The sequence below is a fragment of the Mesoplodon densirostris genome, chromosome 11 (assembly GCF_025265405.1).
Source record: "Mesoplodon densirostris isolate mMesDen1 chromosome 11, mMesDen1 primary haplotype, whole genome shotgun sequence".
Classification (NCBI taxonomy): Eukaryota; Metazoa; Chordata; class Mammalia; order Artiodactyla; family Ziphiidae; genus Mesoplodon; species Mesoplodon densirostris.
The window spans coordinates 6,362,808-6,382,939 of NC_082671.1; the positions used below are offsets into that span (position 1 = coordinate 6,362,808).

The following is a 20,132-nucleotide window of genomic DNA, read 5'->3' on the forward strand; positions in this document are numbered from 1 at the left end:
CGTGGCTGTCAATTTGACATGGAGGATGTCCCCGTTACATGTTGTTCTTTCCTGGTAACGTGCCCGATGCTTCTTTCTGGCTTTGTCTAGTTTATGGCACCTGAAATTTAACTGTGTAGAGTTTATCTGGCAAAAGGAAAATTCCCATTTCTCCCAGGAGACATTTCTGAAATCTTATAAGTTACTTAACCTGCACTGTCAGTTTTGTTGCAATGATGTTTCATATTTTAGCCAAATGTTTTTATATTGAGAATTCAGAATAATTTTCCATATTAAAACAGTTGCTATACTATAGCGTATGTCTCCTACTTCGAAGTAGATGGTTAGGTAGCAAATAGAATTTCGTGACATTTTATGAAGCCCTCATTGTCAAAACCTTTAATAAAAGTGAAAAAGTTGTGATATGCACTTTTCCTTGATACTAATGCATCCACCTGTCTCTTAACTGTCTACATTTTATGATAAAATGAGTGCTTTGCAAAAAAATGTTAGCCTTTTTGTTGTAAATATAAAGGGGAAGAGCTGTTTCTTAAAGTCGTCACTTTTACATTAAGCCCATGCTTTAGAGGGTGGCTGTCAAGTACTTGTCACCCCTATTGTATTAGATAGTACAGCCCTTTAGGAAGCTTAGGTCCTAATTCACTGTGAGAAAAATAGTGATAGATATTTTATATTTATGGTGAGAACTTCAACCAAACCGAATTTCAATTTTTAATAAAAATACTTTGAATCATGTTAACCATTAAAAAACATATAATACTTAGCTCAGTTCTTCTTGGTTAATGAAATATCTATGGTAATGTGAAGATAAGTATTTAGAATTATGATTAAAGTGATGATTTTATGTAGGAATTATGATCCTACTGCTATTATATATATTTTTTCTTATCAAGTGTATATTTTCTACTGTCTTACACCCCCTTACCTACCCCACCCCACCCCTTCTTGGAAACATGTTTCCCAGGGGCACGGTATTGAGGTACTCTGTATGCTGCAGTTTAACAATAAACACTTATTAAGAGCCTACCCTGTGTTAGTACTGATATTAATTAATCATCTGGACCAGCTTGATGAACCTGTTTTCTCTATGCTATTGATATTAGTAGTTTCCACTGAAAATTACCTTAAAGTGTGTCAAAACTGGCCTTGCAGAAAGCACTCATGACCTTTCTGTTGCCAAACCCAGGGTACACTTTCTCACCTTATCTTATAGACCCTATTCATTATACCCTGCTTAGTACATTTTATTTCTGGGCCCGTATGACACCATTCTTTTGTACTTTTCTCCCGCCTCCCTTCCTACTCTTCATTGTTTGTGGCTTGCTAATCTTTTGTGTCACCTACACGCACGGCTCTCACTACCATACCATATTCTGTGAGATTCTATTCTTTTCCCCCCTGGTCCTTTTTTCTTTCAAAGCTTGGGCAACTTCAAGTTCCAATGGTCACCAGTGTGACAGTGACTGCCAAGTCAGGATCTTTAGCCCAGACCTTGCTCTTGTCACAGACCACTTGATCATTTGACGTAAGTCATCACTGAATCGATAACGTCTCACCCTCCCCAGGCGTTTTCCCTCCTATATTTTCTGTTAGTAAATAGCATCACCCTCAGTCAGCAGAGGTGCCTCAGGTACTTGCACCCTTCACATCCGTTCAGCAAGCTCTAGTCCATTTCCTGCGTTTCTCAAAACCGCTCTCTCCTTCCACTTGCTGCCTTTACTCTGACTACTAACGGGCATCCTTGCCTTGACTGGTAACCTACTCGGGCCTACCCATCAAGCCACTCTAGCCAGAGGGAGTTTCCTATAATAAAATCTGAGCCCAAACACCCCTCTGCTTAAAATCCACACACATGCCCCTTAGCCTGTTTAGTTCACAAACTATTTTGAATCAGGCTGGCCCCTGTCCGCTGCTTCAACCTTGTCCCATGCTGCCCACGTTCACCTTTGACCCCCTGCCACACCACACTGGGTGCTAGTACCCGTGGCTCCAGGTCTTCAGATGGTTCTTATTTGCCTTCTTTCCATTGCTAATTCCTACTTGTCCTTGAAGGCTCAAAATCAACTTGGCTCCTTAAAAGATTTTATTTGAATGTCTGTTTCCTGCAGGGACCAGACTGTATATTCCTCCAGGTGATGCTGCTGTCATTCACCTATTTAGTTTTCCTGCTTTTACCATGTTAACAAATTGAAGGATGAAAACCATATGATCATCTCAATAGATGCAGAAAAAGCTTTCAACAAAATTCAACACCCATTTATGATAAACTCTCCAGAAAGGCATAGAGGGAACTTACCTCTATAATAAAGGCCATATATGACAAAGCCACAGCCAACATCGTTCTCAATGTTGAAAAACTGAAACAATTTCCACTAAGATCAGGAACAAGACAAGGCTGCCCACTCTCACCACTATTATTCAACATAGTTTTGGAAGTTTTAGCCACAGCCGATCAGAGATGAAAAAAATAAAGGAAATCCAAATCGGAAAAGAAGAAGTAAAACTCACTGTTTGCAGATGACATGATACTATACATAGAGAATCCTAAAGATACTACCAGAAAACTACTGGAGCTAAACAATAAATTTGGTAAAATAGCAGGATGCAAAATTAATGCACAGAAATCTCTTGCATTCCTATACACTAATGATGAAAAATCTGAAAGAGAAATTAAGGAAACACTCCCACTTACCACTGCAACAAAAAGAATAAAATACCTAGGAATAAACCTAACTAAGGAGACAAAAGGCCTGTTTGCAGAAAACTATAAGACACTGATGAAAGAAATAAAAGATGATACAAACAGATGGAGAGATACCATTTCTTGGATTGGAAGAATCAACATTGTGAAAATGACTATACTACCCAAAGCAACCTACAGATTCAATGCAATCTCTATCAAACCATCAATGGCATTTTTCACAAAACTAGAACAAACAATGTCACAATTTGTATGGAAACACAAAGGACGCCACATAGCCAAAGCAATCTTGAGAAAGAAAAACAGAGCTGGAAGATTCAGGCTCCCGGACTTCAGACCATACTACAAAGCTACAGTAATCAAGGCAATATGGTACTGGCACAAAAGCAGAATTATAGATCAATGGAACAGAATAGAAAGCCCAGAGATAAACCCATGCACATATGGTCACCTTATTTTTGATAAAGGAGGCAAGAATATACAATGGAGAAAAGACAGCCTCTTCAATAAGTGGTGCTGGGAAAACTGGACAGCTAAATGTAAAAGAATGAGATTAGAACACTCCCTAACACCATACACAAAAATAAACTCAAAATGGATTAGAGACCTAAATGTAAGGCCAGACACTATCAAACTCTTAGAGGAAAACATAGGCAGAACACTATGACATAAACCACAGCAAGATCCTTTCTGACCCACCTCCTAGAGAAATGGAATAAAAACAAAAATAAATGCGACCTAATGAAACTTAAAACCTTTTGCACAGTAAAGGAAACCATAAACAAGACCAAAAGACAACCCTCAGAATGGGAGAAAATATTTGCAAACAAAGCAACTGACAAAGGATTAATCTCCAAAATATACAAGCAGCTCATGCAGCTCAATATCAAAAAAAAACAAACAACCCAATCCAAAAATGGACAGAAAACCTAGACATTTCTCTTTCCTTTTGTTTGTTCACTTTTTAGATTCCACATGTAAGTGAAATCATACTGTATTTGTCTTCCTTTGTCATTAAATTCATTTAAAAAATCTTTCCTGTTGGGCTTCCCTGGTGGCGCAGTGGTTGAGAGCCTGCCTGCCGGTGCAGGGGACGTGGGTTCAAGCCCTGGTCCAGGAAGATCCCACATGCTGCAGAGCGGCTGGGCCCGTGAGCCATGGCAGCTGAGCCTGCGCGTCTGGAGCCTGTGCTCTGCAATGGGAGAGGCCACAACAGTGAGAGGCCCACGTACAGAAAAGAAAAAAATCTTTCCTGTATATTTGTACTTTGATTGCAAAGTGCCTCAAGTCCATTTTGGAAACAGACAGGGTACAAAGTCATTTTTATTAAATCTTTATTTTGTTTTAAATCACTAAAAATTATTACATCCTTACTGTACCCAAGTCAAAAAACAGAGAAGTGACTACAAAATCCCTTGCCCTGCCCCCATCTAGGTAACCAGTTAACAGCATTTGCAAATAACTGTAATGTCCCATTTCTCCAACCTCAGTTTCCTCATCTGTAAAATCTAGGCTGCCTGCAATACTAAATATCCTCTGTACCTCCTCGTCTGCTGAGATTTTGTTGAACTTTTCTTTCTATACTTTATATAACACAATGCACATAATGTATGGAATATACATTTTTAAATTATGCATTTTGCACGCTTCTTTTTCAACTTTCATACACGTCTTCCCTTGCCAAATCGCAATACTTCAGAGGGTGTCTACCCCAGATTAATCAGACAATTTGAAAACTTAGCTTTATACTCGTCTTATGTTTTCTTTTTTGAAAGCTTGCCTGACAAATTTACTTCTCTAGAACAATGCCTACTTTAGAGTTCTTTATCAGTAACGTGAGGCTAACAACCCCTCATGATAATCAGGTTCCTCTGAGGATGTGATGAGATTAGATGTGGGATGGGACTCATAAGTGCTGGCCATTTGTACTTCCTTCTCCCTGCAAAGCCTGGAGAGTGAAAAGAAGTCAGGGGTGGGGGGGTTCTTAATTAATTATTGTCCACCCTCGCCTGAGCAGGTATGTGGAGCAGGGTGCTCTGGAGAGGAGATTTCCACGTGAGGTTTCTCTTTCTTTCCCCTGCAGCCTACACCTACATTCAAAGCTGGTTCTACCGATCCCCAGAGGTGATCCTGGGCCATCCCTACAACATGGCCATTGATATGTGGAACCTGGGCTGCATCATGGCCGAGCTGTACATGGGCTACCCCCTGTTCCCTGGGGAGAACAAGGGGGAGCAGCTAGCCTGCATCATGGAGGTGAGGGGGACCCGGCTGCCTTCCAGCCGATGCCCTCGGGATGGGTAACTTCCGCTTTCAGACTCCAGGCTGCATCGGACTCGCTCTAGGGCAATGGCCTGCATCTGTTTATGGGACAGGGTTGGATGTTTTGAAATTATGTACAGTTTTGAGTTGACATCTAACCTTTTTATCATAAATTTAAGTAACTGCAAAGGATGTAACTTCCAGCATATTGTGAATAGTGACATTTAAAATAAAACTGTTATACCAGTCTTTCAAATATAGTCCAAAGAATCTAAAAACAAGGCTGACATGACACCCATTGAAATCTGTGCACTGTTCAGTTGTTAGCTACCATCTTAACTTTCTGGGAAGAATATCACCCCATGAAAAGGCTTTACCAAGACTCTCATATGATTATTTATTATACCTGCTATTCTTTTACTTAAAGACATCTTGTTAAGCCAAATTAGATGACATAGGAGAAAATTAGAAATTTCACATTTTAGGATTTCCCCAGGCAACAAAGATATTTTTGACTCTGAACAAAGACATATCTAATTCCTCTCTCTCAACCTATCTATCCATTCATCCCAAATCTCCATTTTCTAGATTGTCTTAAAGTTAAATGTTGGTTGGGGAGACACATACATCCTTGAGAATTAATGTAGAGATTCATCTTATGGTTGAAACTGATAATAAAGTATTCAAATAATTTAGTTAGTAGTAGCTATAAGTGATAGCTATGGTGGGATGAACACTGCCCTGGAAATCAGTAAACCTGGAGGCTAGTCCTCCTTCTTTGGCAAGTCACTTCCCTGGTCTGGATCTCTGTAAAATGAGGGGACCAGAGTCCATGGCTTCTAAGGTTGATGATGGATGATTCAGTGAAGCATCCCTGAGCCAATCCTCCTCCAATTTCCAAGGAGAATGGAGGGCATGGGATCTGGGTGGAGGTTCCTCCTGCCCCAGAACTGCAGCTTCCTCCTGACCTCAATCAGTGAGGCTGAGGAACAGGAGGGCAGGGTCATGAAGAGACAACCTGGGAACCTGGCTGCAAGGACAGGGGCCCAGAGCTGAGGGGGACGCCTGTCATTTCTCTCTTCTGTGTGCACCCCTATAGGTTGCAGTGGGGAAAGGTGACCAAGCAGGTGTTACTCTTGTCTTTTCAGAAGATATTTTGTTATATCGTGGTCTGATGCCCATCTGGTGATTTCCATCTCCTTTTCCTTTCCTCCCTTCCCATGCTCTGAGCTGGGATGTGTCGCTCCTTAATTCAGGGGTGGTCCACAGCTACACTGGTTTACTTGCTTGGACAGTGGGATCTGGCTGCTCTCACGAGTGGCCTAACTAGTAGGTGCTGATGTCTGTTTAGAATATTGTGGGTGGTATCAGTGCTCAGGATACTGAAACGGCCCTGGATTAGGAGTCAAGTCTCAGGCTCTGGACCTGCTCTGCCACTGGCTTGAGGTTATCGCTTAATATCCTGGGTCCTTATCTGTAGAAGACAACGTTTAGCTGAAGTCCCACCCAGTTCTAACAGTCTTGGAATGTGTGACTCCAGAGGAGTGAATCCACTGCTTTGTCCTTGTTGAAGGTGCTGGGCTTGCCACCAACCCACTTCATCCAGACGGCCTCCAGGAGACAGACATTCTTTGGGGAGTCCCAGGTCTGACTCTCTTTTTCCTGTTGTAGCTGATGAGGTTTCCCAGCCCTGGAAGACACCTTCCATGCCCTACACCCCATATGATGCTCTTCCTCTGGCCCCACCCCAAAAGGCAGGCTGTGCTTAGAGGTTTCTTTCAGAAAAGTAAAAAGATGCTGAGCCGTGGTACCAGGTGCATGATGGAGATGGGTGGGGCAGTCACTGGGAACGAGGTCTTGGCAGTGAAGATGCACAGGTGCCGAGAATGACCAGGTTCCTGCTCAGAAGGCCTATCAGCAGATCTTGAAACCCCAAAAGATTAGAACTCTACCCTCTCCTAACAATTCTCCCCACCTCCCCTAGCAGCTTGCCTGCCCGCTCGCACTATGCACGGTGAAGGAAATCAAAGAGCAGAAGCGTCTTTGCAAGAATAGTGGAAAATTCCATTGCTGCAGTTTATCATTAATGGAGCCTTATTCTTTCCTGCTGAAATTCTCTTAATCCCCCAGTCCCTTACTATTCCAGATTCATTGCAACTTTGGTATAAAATGGGTAAGCAAGGGCTGTCAGCTATGGCTTGTCAATTTTGTATAGGACATCTGCCTAATTGCTGGAATTAAGCTTCATCCACAGTCTCCATGCTGCACCCCCCATCCCAGTTCCCAGACTCTGGATTTTATGATCCTCTGTCTTTCAAGCCAAGTTGTGCTGTACAGGACGGACTGGTGGATCGATGAAGTCCAACTCGGGCAGGGCTTCTGGGCCACTGTGAACCAGAAGATGAAGCCAGCCCCAGATCTAAAATCCCTTTGCTAAGGGATTCCCGTGTACAAAAAGCCATAGTGGCCCTAATGTCAGCCAAGTGGAGTGAAGCCAGATGTGAGGGACGAGGGCTCCAGAGACGGGCTCCCTGCCATCCGGAACGACAGTGTCGTCAGCTTAGTGCACAGGCTCACACTGTCGTTCCCAGCCCTCCTGCCTCTTATTTTCACCCAATGGTGGCCTCAAAATGGGTAGACAAATCACATAATTTCTCTCCACATCTTGTCCCATCAATAGGAAAGTCAAAAAACACCACCCTGGGGGACCCTCCTGGACAAAAGTGTTTCAGTCATGTTGATGGGCAGTCGGTATATATTGGTTCAGCCACCTGGGGGTTAAAATGTAGTCTATTTCTGTACCAGTTGGTTAAAAAGCCACAGCCCTGAGCCCACGATCCAGAAACTAAAATTTTAAGGTCTGGCAAGAAAAGGTCCTCCAGGATCCCCCTCCAATGCCAAGACTGTCGTCCACTCGGATTGGTCAGCCCCATACCAGAGCAGCCTGATGGCAGCAGAGGCTCTGGCTGACTCGCTGGTATAACTTATGCATGAGGCAATGGAACGGGTCTCTTGACCCCAGATATACTTTTCCCATCCACCACTTTTAATTCAGCCTTTTGGATTTCAAAGGATTTAGGGAAAGACAAGTAGGAGCATTGGTGTTCCCTCCTGCTAGACAAAGACAATGTGGGAAGAGTCACATCTCAAGCCTATAACCCTGAACTCAAGAGATTGTACTTGGGGGAATCAAAAGGAAGGGAATATAGGCATTTTGGTAAGAGGGTACCAAAGACATACACATGTCCATTTCATAGAGGACCCGATTTTTACCATCAGCACTAGGCTTCCGAATGTGGTTTTGGTAGCAAAATCACACATCTTCCCTTCCTGCGTAAGAAAGGACGTTATTGGGAGCTGCATCCTCATCCGTGTTTCCCAAATTTTATTTGATTATAAGAATCATTTGGGTTCTTGGGAAAAATGCTAATCCCCAGGATCCTCCTATGGTATAGTGTGTTTGAGGTGGGACTCAGGAGTCTGTATGTTTTTTACAGCAGCTTGTGATGAGGCAAGTTTGGAAACACTGTATCCACTTAAGTTCTTGGCTCTCCCTTCCCCAGGTTTGGGCTGCCAAGAGGTCCTCAGCCCCCAGCCACTCCTAGTTAATACCCTTAATTAAGAGGAAAGTTGTTTCTTCAAAGGTAGCAAGATATGTAGGTGCTCCAGGCAACAAGAGGAGGTGTGGAGAATAATGAGACATTGGGGAAGGTCAGAGAGGTAGGAAAAACTTGTACAAGAAAAGCCATTACATAAGGATGACTGTAGGAGCTATGTTATTTGGAAGCCCATGAATCTAATTCTTCTTTGGCCATTTATGAAAAGACAGTATAGGATAAGGTGGGAGCCCTGGTGCCACAGTCAGAAAGGAGTTCACAGGACCTGTGCCCTATGCAGTACCCCCAGCCCATTTTTTTCTATATAAACACACAGATACCCATGTGTGTGTATACACATATACACACACTCATGGGCTCTTCTAGGAATTCAGTAAGAGCAGGTGTTCTGTTGGACGCCCTGCAAATTTTATTGATTGCAAAAGTAATTAGAAGCATTTCATTATGTACCTTCCAGGATGTCTATTGTATGAACCCCGAGTTTTTGTGAGAATTTCATGGAATGTGTCAATTTTGCATGTGTGCATATACATATCCGCCCTTTTACATGTATATTTACAAGGTGTGAGCATACATGGTCACCTTTCTGCACGTGCTCACCAGGACCGAGATGTCCAAACGAGTGGTCTTGCCTTCAAGGCATTGCACTGTGTTCTCAGGCCACCTTTGGACCTGTCTTCGGGGGTTTCTTTTCAGCAATGACAGAAGATACATTTGGTGAGGGCTTTAATCAGTGGAAATGGCTGAAGAAAATCATTCCAAGCAGTGTCTTAAGCCACCAACCAAGTTTGATCATTCCAGTTATGGACAAAATTTTGACACGACTGTAAAAATAAGACATGAGGTTAACTTGCTTGTGTGGCTTGTACATGAGCTCTGAAAGTCAATCCTTCTCCTAAAATGACTTTCCTGTTATTCCTCATGGGTGTCCCAAATTCTCACGTTTTGGGGTGAGGAAGGATCAAGGGCATAGATAAGCCAAGAATGGACAACATGCTTTTTGTTCAGAGCGGACTGTTTCTGTCACTTCAGATTTACTTTACTATTATTATCCTCCTCCTCCTCCTCATCATCATCATTATCATTATCGTTATTATTTTACGTTGGTTAATGTTAAACCATTAAAATCATTTGATTGATTCCAGGAGGAGGTGGTGGCTCAGAACATGCCGAGTAGTAGGAAGTTATTTGTAAAAGTAAATTGTATTCATTGGATAATTTACGTGTGGTTATTTTAAACTAAGACTGCGGGTGTGTTTGTCTGTGTGTGAGGGGGCAGGAGAGCTGCAGAGACCACTCCCAGAAGCAGCATGGTTGAGTGAACAGCTGTGATGTGACCAATGCATATTCACACCTGGAACTAAACACATAATGTTATATCTCTAAAGATTCCAAAGGTTTTCCTAAAACATAACCAACAACAGGGGGGAAAAAAAGATACCCGGATTCCAAGGATCTCACCATGGTGCTGAAAACCTACGACACCAGTTTCCTGGACTTTCTGAGAAAGTGTTTGGTGTGAGTTTGTCAGGGTGTCTTTGCTTCTGGGCTTCCTCTTAAATACTGTACTTTCCCACATGTTTGCTGGTGAAAGTCTGGGGCTGGGAGGCAGTCACGGGACATAATAAACACGGACCATAGATCTTTAGAGTCTACGAGATGCTTTCCTATCTGTTGCCTCATCAGACTGCTCTCTCCACTGTCCATCCTGTGTGGTCAGTGGAACAGACGATTTGATGTTTTGAGACATGGAGCCTCAGGCTTGAGAGGTTCAGTGACTTGCCCTGGATTACACAGCGTGCGGGTCGAGCTTGCTTCCTTCTTGCCCTGACTGCCTGGAAGCAAGGCTGCAGGCAAGTCCTCAATGTTTTCTCCTTCATGAACTGAAGCCAAGGTCTTCAGAGAGCCTGTTGTATCAGTAACTACTCGCATACATGCCCAGTACAAGCTGGTTTCAGGCCCCTTCCCACCCATTCCCCTAGGGTTTAGAGTCTAAATCCTCTCCTATTAGGGAACTAGGGAAAGGGTGATCTATAAACCATTTATTGTGTACAGCTTTTTAGAATCTATAGGCATATTTTGAATCTTAGAAAGTAGGCTCTGTACTTCACCCAAGTCAGTATTGATTAAAAAAAAAAACCAATAGTCCATAAAGCACCTTAGAACAGTACCTAGTTTAGAAGGTATTTAGAAAATACTAGCTGTTGTCACCAATTTTAAAGAGGTTATGCAAGTCTGTCTCCACTGAGTGGCAAATAAATTAACCATGTGATATTGGACAAGTCATTGTCTCTCTGGGCTTCAGTTTCCTTTTCTGTAGAGTGGGGTATTACTAAGGTCTCTTCCAGCTGTATTAGTCCTATAATTGTTTAGTATTTTTAGAAGACCATACCTTTATGTTCTCTCATTCCTTCAGCGGGATGAAGTAGTTTTAGCAAAATACTACTCTTCTGGCATTTGTGCATCTGGAGTTTAGGTACTAGCTCAGAAAATAAACCACCAGGGACTGCCAAAAGTTTTCCCATCTGCGGGGTCATGCTACCCATCTGAAAAATGGAGATAGAGAAGGATCCTGTGCCCCATGATGACCCCCACTCCACCCCAGCCTCTTGCTGAGGCGATAGAATGAATGGCCATTAACTCGTAACAGAAACTCAGTACTGAGACCGAGGTGGGTAATCCAGAAACTCAGAGCCAAGAATGAAATTATTCTCCTTTTTAGTGCAAAGGGCTGGTTGCTCACACCTTGTAAGAGGCAGTCATGCTGTCAGGGCCTGTTGTTTTATTACTTCGTATTTGGCTAATTAGCAAGTCTTTGAGAGACTAAAATTTTGGGGTCAGATTTAATAGGAATAAATGTAAAGTTCTGTGTCTAGGTTTTATAGGCTAACTCTAGGAGTTCAGGAGAGGCGAGGTGTAGCTTAACAGCAGTTCATTGGACAAAGAACTGGGAACTTGAGTTGTTTAGACCTTGATGAGTCTGAAATATTAATGCCATCTCCTTGCAGTTAGTAGCTATTCCCAGCATGATGGACACCAGTTAGATAACAGCTGAGCTTCCCTATCTAGGAAGGAACTGATCATGTCATATGATCAATAATTAGTAGTCATGTAAATGTTTTCAGATAGTTGAAGGGTTGTGACATAAAAGATGGATTAGTTGTCTCATTCTGTATGATGCTAATGGGTAGAATTTAAGACCGGGTCAGAGTTACTGGGCTAAAAGTTCCTGAGAAGTGAATCTTGGCTCAATGAAAATGAAGAACTTTTAAAGAATTGGAGTTTTTAAAAACTGGAATAGCTAGTTCTGTGAGTTAGTGCCATGTTACTATAATTACTCAAGAAAGACAAGATGATTCCATGGTGGGTCAAGTGTATTTTGTCAAGTGTATTTTGTTACTGCATTAGCAGTTTGGATTACCTCCAAGTCCCCTCATGATCTTAATATTCTAGTGTTCTATAATGTTCTTTGTGATATATTTGGAGGTCCAAATTCCATAGTTTGGGAATCACAATTAAGCATCTCTTCATTTTGATGTTCTTAGTTTATTAAACCCTAAATCCCACTGGTTTGGATTTTCTATATTTCTTGTAACGGAATTTGGGCTCCGAGATATTCCTTGGCTTGTCATACACATTTTCTAAAAAGATCATTTCCAATAGTTGCCTCCAGGTACTTTAAAATTATATGTCATAAGCTCTGTTCTATGGTATCTTTGAGTTTTAACATAGCTTAAATGGGTTCTTTAAAAATGAACCATTTTTATATCTTATTTAGGTTCTTTATTGGGGTCTTTGAAAATATTTCATTATTAAAAAGGGAAATAAAACCCCTAACCGATGCTGGGCTTTGTTGGTGTGTAGCTGGGAGCCTTCTCTTCCCATGACCCCTGACCAGGCCCTCAAGCATGCTTGGATTCATGAGCTGCGGAACCTCAAAACACAGCCCAGGCTTCAGACCTTGAGGAAATCCAGTCTCTGTTTCCCTTCTGAGGCCAGGAAGGACAAGGTTCAAGGGCAACATCACTTGGGCAAAAAAGGTACAGTACCTCAAATAGCCAGTCCTATTTCCATAATCCAGGGGGTCAGACATCTCTGGAGGATTGCATTCCAATTTCTCTGAGCTCAACCTTGGTTAATTATTCTGGCTTCATCACTACTGGCCTGCCACTTCTTAATTTGGGGATTTTCCTCTTTCAGGAAACTCGGTTGTGGCTGGGTTCTCCTTTTTTTTTGCCCTCTCATCAGGAATTTCCGTGTTTCTCCTATCTCCAATTCCTATTCGCCTCCTTTCCTTTTCTTTCAATGTGTCCTGCTCTGCAAGCCCTATAATTACCTTTTGAATTTTTATCAGATTATGGAATTATACAAGTAACTTTTATATGCAATATAGCATCATGGTTGTGTCCTTGGACACTGGAGTCAGGTTGCCTGGGATAAATTCTGGCCCTACCACTTATGAGCTGTAGGCCCTTGGGCAATTTACTTACCCTCTCTGTGCCAGTTTCTCCATTTATGAGAATGAGAATAATGCCTGTTCTCTCTAGTTGCAGGAAGGATCAAAGGAACCAGTAAGTGTAAAGGGCTTAGAATAGTGCCTGGCACACAGAATGTGCTTTACAAATGACTTGTTTTTGTATCATTACAACCAGATTTCCCCAAAATGATTTAGAGCCTAATGGACAGTTAGAATATAATTCATATTTGAACACTTACTTGTTCCTGCTCTCTCCTCTTTGGCAGAGGTGATCCTTCAAATAGAGACTAAAGACAAAACCAAAGAAGGCGCCACTAAACAGGATCAGAATTCAGGTAATCAGCAGGGCTCTGTCCAGCACACAGCTGAAGTCCAGCTGCCTCATATAGCAGAAGCTTCCGGAAAGCCCGAGGCAGTTGTTGGGCCAGCGGAGTCCAAGACCTCCACAGGACAACAAAACAAAAACTGCTCCCCCAAGAACACAAACACCTTACCACCTATTGTGTGACCCGAGAGGAGGGTGTGTCCTGTTCCTTTCCACCAGTGATTTGTATTAGAGACGGCACTTATATTGTACAATACTTAAGACTGTTGTTTTTTAATGCATAAAGGTTTAAAACAAACAAACAAACCGCTATTCACGTGGCCTATTGGCATGATTCCTATGATGAGGGATTGGAAAGGGTGTCCCTGCACCCATGCTCCTTCCTTATGCCCTCAATGAAATACAACAATGGGTGCGTGTGGGGGGAGATGGGGTGGGGAGAGAGTTAAGTACTCAGTGTTACAGCATCACTGAGAGGACTCTAAATAATAAAAAAACACTTTTTTCCTCTTGCCCAAGACAGTCAGGATCCTGGTTTGAAAATGACAGAAGCTGAGTTCAAACTAGTTTAAACAACAAAGGACATTTATTGGTTTATGTGACTGGGGAATCAGGAGGGATAAGTGTAGACACAGCAAGATCTAGGAATTCAGACAAGATCATGGAGCTCAGACTCCCTCTCCCCCATTAGTCTTGCTTCTTTTTACAGTTAACTTCACTCTGAAGACAAGCTCTGCCCAGAAGTTAAGATGACCACTCTCAGCCAGTCAAAGATGCAGTCCTCCTGCTGGTAGGAGAGCCTCAGAGATGACTGACCGGATTTGAACTCATCACTGTGTCTGAGATATTGGGATCCTCGGATTGGCCAGTCTGGGTCACAAGCCCACAGTGTGGTGTGGTGTGGTGGCAGTGCCATGACTGATGCTTCTCCAGGACCACGTGGAGTAGGGGACAACAGGTTTCCCAAAGGACGGAAGACGAGCAAACTACAGGAGGTATCCACTCATCCACCACCTGCCCTTCTACTCTTTACCTACACGAACTCAGTCTGTATATGGTTGTAATTATAGTACAGATAAATGTGTACAAGACTCAAGATCATAACATCATAAACATCATACATGGCTTCATAGTTTTCATTTTAATCAGTGTGTAACTGTCCATGAAGGGAGACACCAGGTAATTGAAGCTATGGGTTTGGATGAGATCACCTAGGGAAGATAGTAGAGAGTAGCAGAGGGTCAAGAGAAAGTCCTGGGAAAGACAATCATGTAAGGGGTTGACAAAGTCGAGTAGAGCCCGAGAGATGTAGAAAAATAGGGAAACTAGAAACCAGAGGAGGAGGAAGTTTCTAAAAGGAAGGATGGAGAATAAAAAATAGCTGGAGCATGTAAAATTCAGAAAATGCTTCTAAAGTGGGGTGACGTGGACATTAAGTCAGAGCAGTGTCAGAAGAGGTGACTTGTCCCAGGTCCTACAGCCAGAAAGGTACAGAACTGGCAACAGAACTCAGGTATTCTGGACCTTTTTTGACACCGACTGTCTGCAACCATGGATAAAGCTGAGGTGGACAGTTATTCTGCGGAGACAGAGAGGATTAATTAATCCTAATTAAGAGGATTTAGATTGGATATTGAAAAATATTTACAAGGTTATAAAGGGCTGAAATGACGCTTGATAAATTGTGGCTTACTTTTAGGGACAACTTGAAAGCAGGGGAGCCACAAGGCACTGACGGGGGGGATCCAAAGACAACAGGCCAAATGGCGTTTGGTGGGGTCTCTCAGGCCGGCCGTATTTTTCTTCTGCTAGCCATCGGATCCTTTTCTCATTGCTGAGATTGCTTCACCTTACTGTCCCACTGGATGCCAAGGAAACAAAATACCTGAAGCCATTTATTTGTAATTTATTTTTTTTATTTTATGTCCTTGCTCACATGGACAGGAAAATCTGCAAAATCCAGGGACTAGCACAAGATGACATGTCTTGGATGTGAGTGGTATGAAGGTGACGTTGGGGCTCTGTGAGGATACAGAGGCGGGGGCTGCAGAGGTGAGAAAGCAGGGAGGGGACGAGGGCCGGGCCCAGCGCGGGAAGAGGGGAGAGCAGCGGCGGCCCCATCACAGGTTCACCAGCAGCCAGTCCAGCAGCTGCAGCTGCATGACGTTGTCCACTGCCTCGTCCAGCTGTTGCTTCTTCTTATAGCGCAGCACCGCCTGCAGAACCTCACCTACGCTGCGCCCTTTTTCCACGGCGGCTGCCGAGAGCTGAAGTAGCTGAGGGAGGGAAGGAAAGCAGTGGTGGGGGTCAGAGCATCCCACCGAGGGCAGGCAAGGGCTGCCAAGGCGAGGGCAAAAGAGCCCCTGCAGCGGGAGGGCCTCGAGGGAGACACTGAGATGTCCATAACCGGGACGCTCGCTGGCCCGTCTGACAGAAGAAAGGTGGTTACATCGCCCTTAATTTAAGTAACATCCCCCTGTCCGTGATACGGAAAATGTGATTTCCCACTAAGACTAAAAGCTTCCTGCTGCCAGTGGGTGTTTGGTCAATGGTGTTCTTGCCTTCTCAGGATTCTAAAGTTCTTAAGTTCACTGTAACATCATAAAACGGGCTCCATCATTGTCCCAAGACTGACCAGGGCAGGAGAGAAAGAGACAAAGGACAAATGTGGGTGCTGCTTTCCCTGCCCCACAGACCAGACAACACTGGGATGTTAGAGCAGGAAGGTGACTCAAAGATCCATTCAACCCCCATGAAAATGCTGCCTGGAGAGGTGAAGATTGTCAGTAATACAATGCTAGAAATTAGCGGAGGTAATACTCATTCCCAGGTCTCTGAACCCTATGTTTAATTCTCTTCCCAAGCTTAAAATGAGAAAAAATGAGCCAAAGCAAGTATTCTAATACGAGCAGAGTACACTGCTATTCCACCTGGAATCCTCGCAGCAACAAACTAATCAAATTTTATATTTTGTGCATTCTGCACCTGACTGTCTGAGAAAGTCAAAGGGCAAATGAACGGGACAAATATCAGGAGCTGTTTCAGGGGAAATTCTGTGCAAAGACTGAAGTATTGCGTTGGCCAAAAAGTTCGTTTGGGGTTTCCCATAGCATCTTAGGGAAAACACAAATGAACTTTTTGGCCAACCCAATACATAAGGATACTCCTGAAACAAATGGAAAGACAAAGTCTCCACAAAAAGGAGATATAAAGAAGACCCAAATGGAAATTTTGGAACTAAACAATAATACAAAATCCAAACTGAAAACTTAATGGACGGAGATGAGAGAGGAAACCCAGTAAACTTGAAGAGCAATAGAAATGCGTCGCACTGAACGGGGTAAGAGATTGATTAAACCTCTTTCAAAAAGACTGAGGAAATAAACAATTCCAAAAGGTTTTACATTTATGTCATTGGAATCCCAGAAGGAGGGGAGAAAAAGGGGAGTACAGAAAACATACTTAATGAAAGCTTCCCCTATTTGGCAACAGACATAACTGACAAATTCAAGAAGCGTAGTGAAGCTGAAATAACATGAACCCAAAGAAATTCACTTCAAGACCTGCTGCAATCAAATTGCTGAAAACTAAAGAAAAAGAAAAAAAAATCTAAAAGCAGTCAGAGAAAAACGGCACATTTTGTATAAGGGAACAACAATTCAAATGCCAGCAGATTTCTCGTCAGAAACCATAGAGGACAGGGTAGGTGAAACGGCATTTTTTAAGCACTAAAAGAAAAGAACTGGGCTTCCCTGGTGGCGCAGTGGTTGGGAGTCCGCCTGCAGATGCAGGGGACACGGGTTCGTGCCCCAGTCCAGGAAGATCCCACATGCCGCGGAGCGGCTGGGCCCGTGAGCCATGGCCACTGAGCCTGCGCGTCCGGAGTCTGTGCTCCGCAACGGGAGAGGCCACAACAGTGAGAGGCCCACGTACCACAAAAAAAAAAAAAAAAAAAAAAAGAAAAGAACTATCAAACCAGAATTCTATGTCCAGCAAACATATACTTCAGGAATGAAGGTCAAATAAAGAAAAATTCGGATTACATTAAGAGAATTCATTGCCAGAAAATGCACTCTTGTTCTTCGGGCAAAAGGAAAATGGTATCAGAAGGAAACTGGGAACAGAAGGAGTGAACAAAGAACAAAAGAGACAGTAAAAATCTCAGGATAAACAATAAACGATTTGCCTCCATTCTTTAAAATGTGCTTTACGGTTGAAAGCAAAAATAACATTGCCTAAGGATTTTTGCAACTAAATACATAAAATAACTGCAACCTAAGGCAGAAGAGTAAAGGGACCTAAATGGTAGGAAGATTTCTACATTCCAATTTAAGTGGTAACTACTGACTCTAGTTAGACTCTGAAAAGTTAGGTATGTTATTGTGATCCCCAGAGAAACCACTAAAAAACTACACAAAGAGATATAGACAAAAACACGATAGATTAAAATGGACAACTAAAAAATGTTTAAATAACCCAAAAGAAGGCAACAAAAGGAAAAACAGGAAAAGCAGAGAGAATAAACATAACTAACATTAAAATAATAGGCCTAAATCCAAGCATATCAATAATTAGGCTAACTGTAAATGGTCTAAACACACCAACTGCTGTCAGAATAGATTAAAAAAGCATGACCCTACTTACGATGCCTATGGAAAATGGTAATGTGAACCACCTTATGGTAAGTATACTTTCTTAAGAAACTGTCAAACTGTTTTCCAAAGTGGCTGTACCATTTTATGATATAGGTAAGTTAAAAGTAAAATTATGGAAAAAGACGTACTATGAAAACACCAATCAAAAGAGAGCTTGAACCTCAACATTTATGGTGATTCTGTTGGTATAAAGGGGGAAGAATTCAAAAGGGCCAGATGTCCATTTGTCTTTTTGTCAAAGGTGCTGAAGACAACCGCATACCCACACGCAGAAGTATGAATCTAGAATCTAGACACCTACCTCATATTATACATGAAAATGAGCTCAAAATTGGTCACAGACCTAAATATTAGAGCTGAAATTATTATTTAGAAGAAAACAAAGAAGAGAATCTTCATGGCCCTGGTTATTAGGTCAGGGTTTCACAATCTGGCTCTCCTGACCTTATGGCCAGGCAATTCTTTGCTGAGGGGCTGTTCTGTGCACTGTAGATGTTTATAGCATCCCTGGCCTCTCCCCCTAGACACCCCCTTCCCAGTTGTGACAAAAAAATACGTCTCCAGGCATTGCCAAATGTCCCTTGGGGGGCAAAACTGCCTCCAGTTGCGAACCACTGAGTTAAGCACAGATTTATCAGATACGACATCAAAAGCACAAGCAATGAAAGCAGAAAGTGATAAATTAGATGTCATCATTAAAAACTTTTGCTTTTTGAAGCACTCCATTAAGTAAAAAGACAAGATACAGACTGAGAGAAAATATTTGCAAATCATATATATCTGATAAAGGACTTGTATCCAGAATACATAAAGAATTCTCGTAACTTTATATTCTTGTAACCCAGTCAAAATATAGGCAAAAGACTTACACAGACAACTCACCAAAGAATATATATGAATGGCTAATGAACACATAAAAAAGATGTTCAACATCTTTAGTCATTTTAATGTATGTATGTCAAATTAAATCCACAGTCAGAAACCACTATAACAGCTATAATTTAAAAAAAAAGAATAATGAGAAACTGAAATCAACAAAAATTGCTGGTCGGAACGTAAAATGGTACAGCCACTTTGGAAAACAGTTTGACAGTTTCTTAAGAAAGTATACTTACCATAACATGCAGCAACTACACTCCTTGTCACCCAAGAGAAATGAAAACGTCATGTCCACACAAAGATGTGCATGTGAATGTTCACAGAAGCATTATTCATAATAGCCAACTAGTGGGAACAACCCAAATGTCCATGAACTGGTGAGTGGATAGAGAAAACATATAAAATGAAATATTCAGCAATAAAAGAAATGAACTACTGACATATACTGCAGTATGGATAAACCTCAAAAACGTTATGCTAGGTGTACAGAGCCAGATGTAAAAGGCTACATAGTTTATGACTCCATTATATAAAATGTCGGAAGGGCAAATCTGTAATGCTAGAAAGCAGGTTGATGGTTGCCTATGGCTGGTGGTGAAACTGAGAAATATAGCCTAGAAAATTTCTGAGACAGAGAAATAAGGAATCTCTAGTCCTTATCAGATATTAAAACATATTATAGAATTACAGTAATTAATCAATATGCTATGAAAATAGTATTAAACTAGTAGGAATAGACAAATGATTCAATGGAATAGAATAGAAAGCTTTGAAAAAAAAACACAGACAGATAAGTATCTGAGCTAGTGAGAAGCAGCTGCATCGCACGGGGAGATCAGTTTGGTGCTCTGTGACCACCTAGAGGGGTGAGATAGGGAGAGTGGGAGGGAGACCCAAGAGGGAGGGGATATGGGGATATACGTATATGTACAGCTGATTCACTTTGTTATACAGCAGAAACTAATACAACATTGTAAAGCAATTACACTCCAATAAAGATGTTAAAAAAAAAAGAGCTATCTGGAAAAAAATAAGAGATTGCATCCCTACATCACACCTTATATGAAAACAAATTCAACATGGATCAAAGTCTTAAACATTTTTTTTAAAAATCATAAAGGTACTAGAAGAAAAACATGGTGAAGTCTTGTTAATATTTTGTGGTAGAGAATGTTTTCCAAAACACGACACAAAATCTAGGAAAAATAAAAGATAA

The 20,132-nt window shown here is 42.0% G+C and overlaps 2 protein-coding genes across 5 annotated transcripts in view; one reads left to right on the top strand and one right to left on the bottom strand.

The window, feature by feature from the left end:
• Positions 1-4,796: 4,796 nt before the first annotated feature.
• Positions 4,797-13,565, top strand: DYRK4 (dual specificity tyrosine phosphorylation regulated kinase 4). The gene is given in 5 exon segments (XM_060113668.1): positions 4,797-4,957; positions 6,537-6,596; positions 9,968-10,098; positions 12,445-12,620; positions 13,324-13,565. Coding segments are annotated over 5 exon segments (717 nt in total). The 5' UTR covers positions 4,797-4,849.
• Positions 13,566-15,351: 1,786 nt separating this feature from the next.
• AKAP3 (A-kinase anchoring protein 3) overlaps positions 15,352-20,132 on the bottom strand; it is a 28,263-nt gene continuing 23,482 nt past the window's right edge. For all 4 annotated transcript variants that reach the window (XM_060112825.1, XM_060112823.1, XM_060112827.1 and 1 more), the window contains exon 4: positions 15,352-15,658. In XM_060112825.1, the coding sequence (XP_059968808.1) occupies positions 15,503-15,658 (156 nt within the window). In that variant the 3' untranslated portion in view covers positions 15,352-15,502. The remainder of the gene's footprint in view (positions 15,659-20,132) is intronic.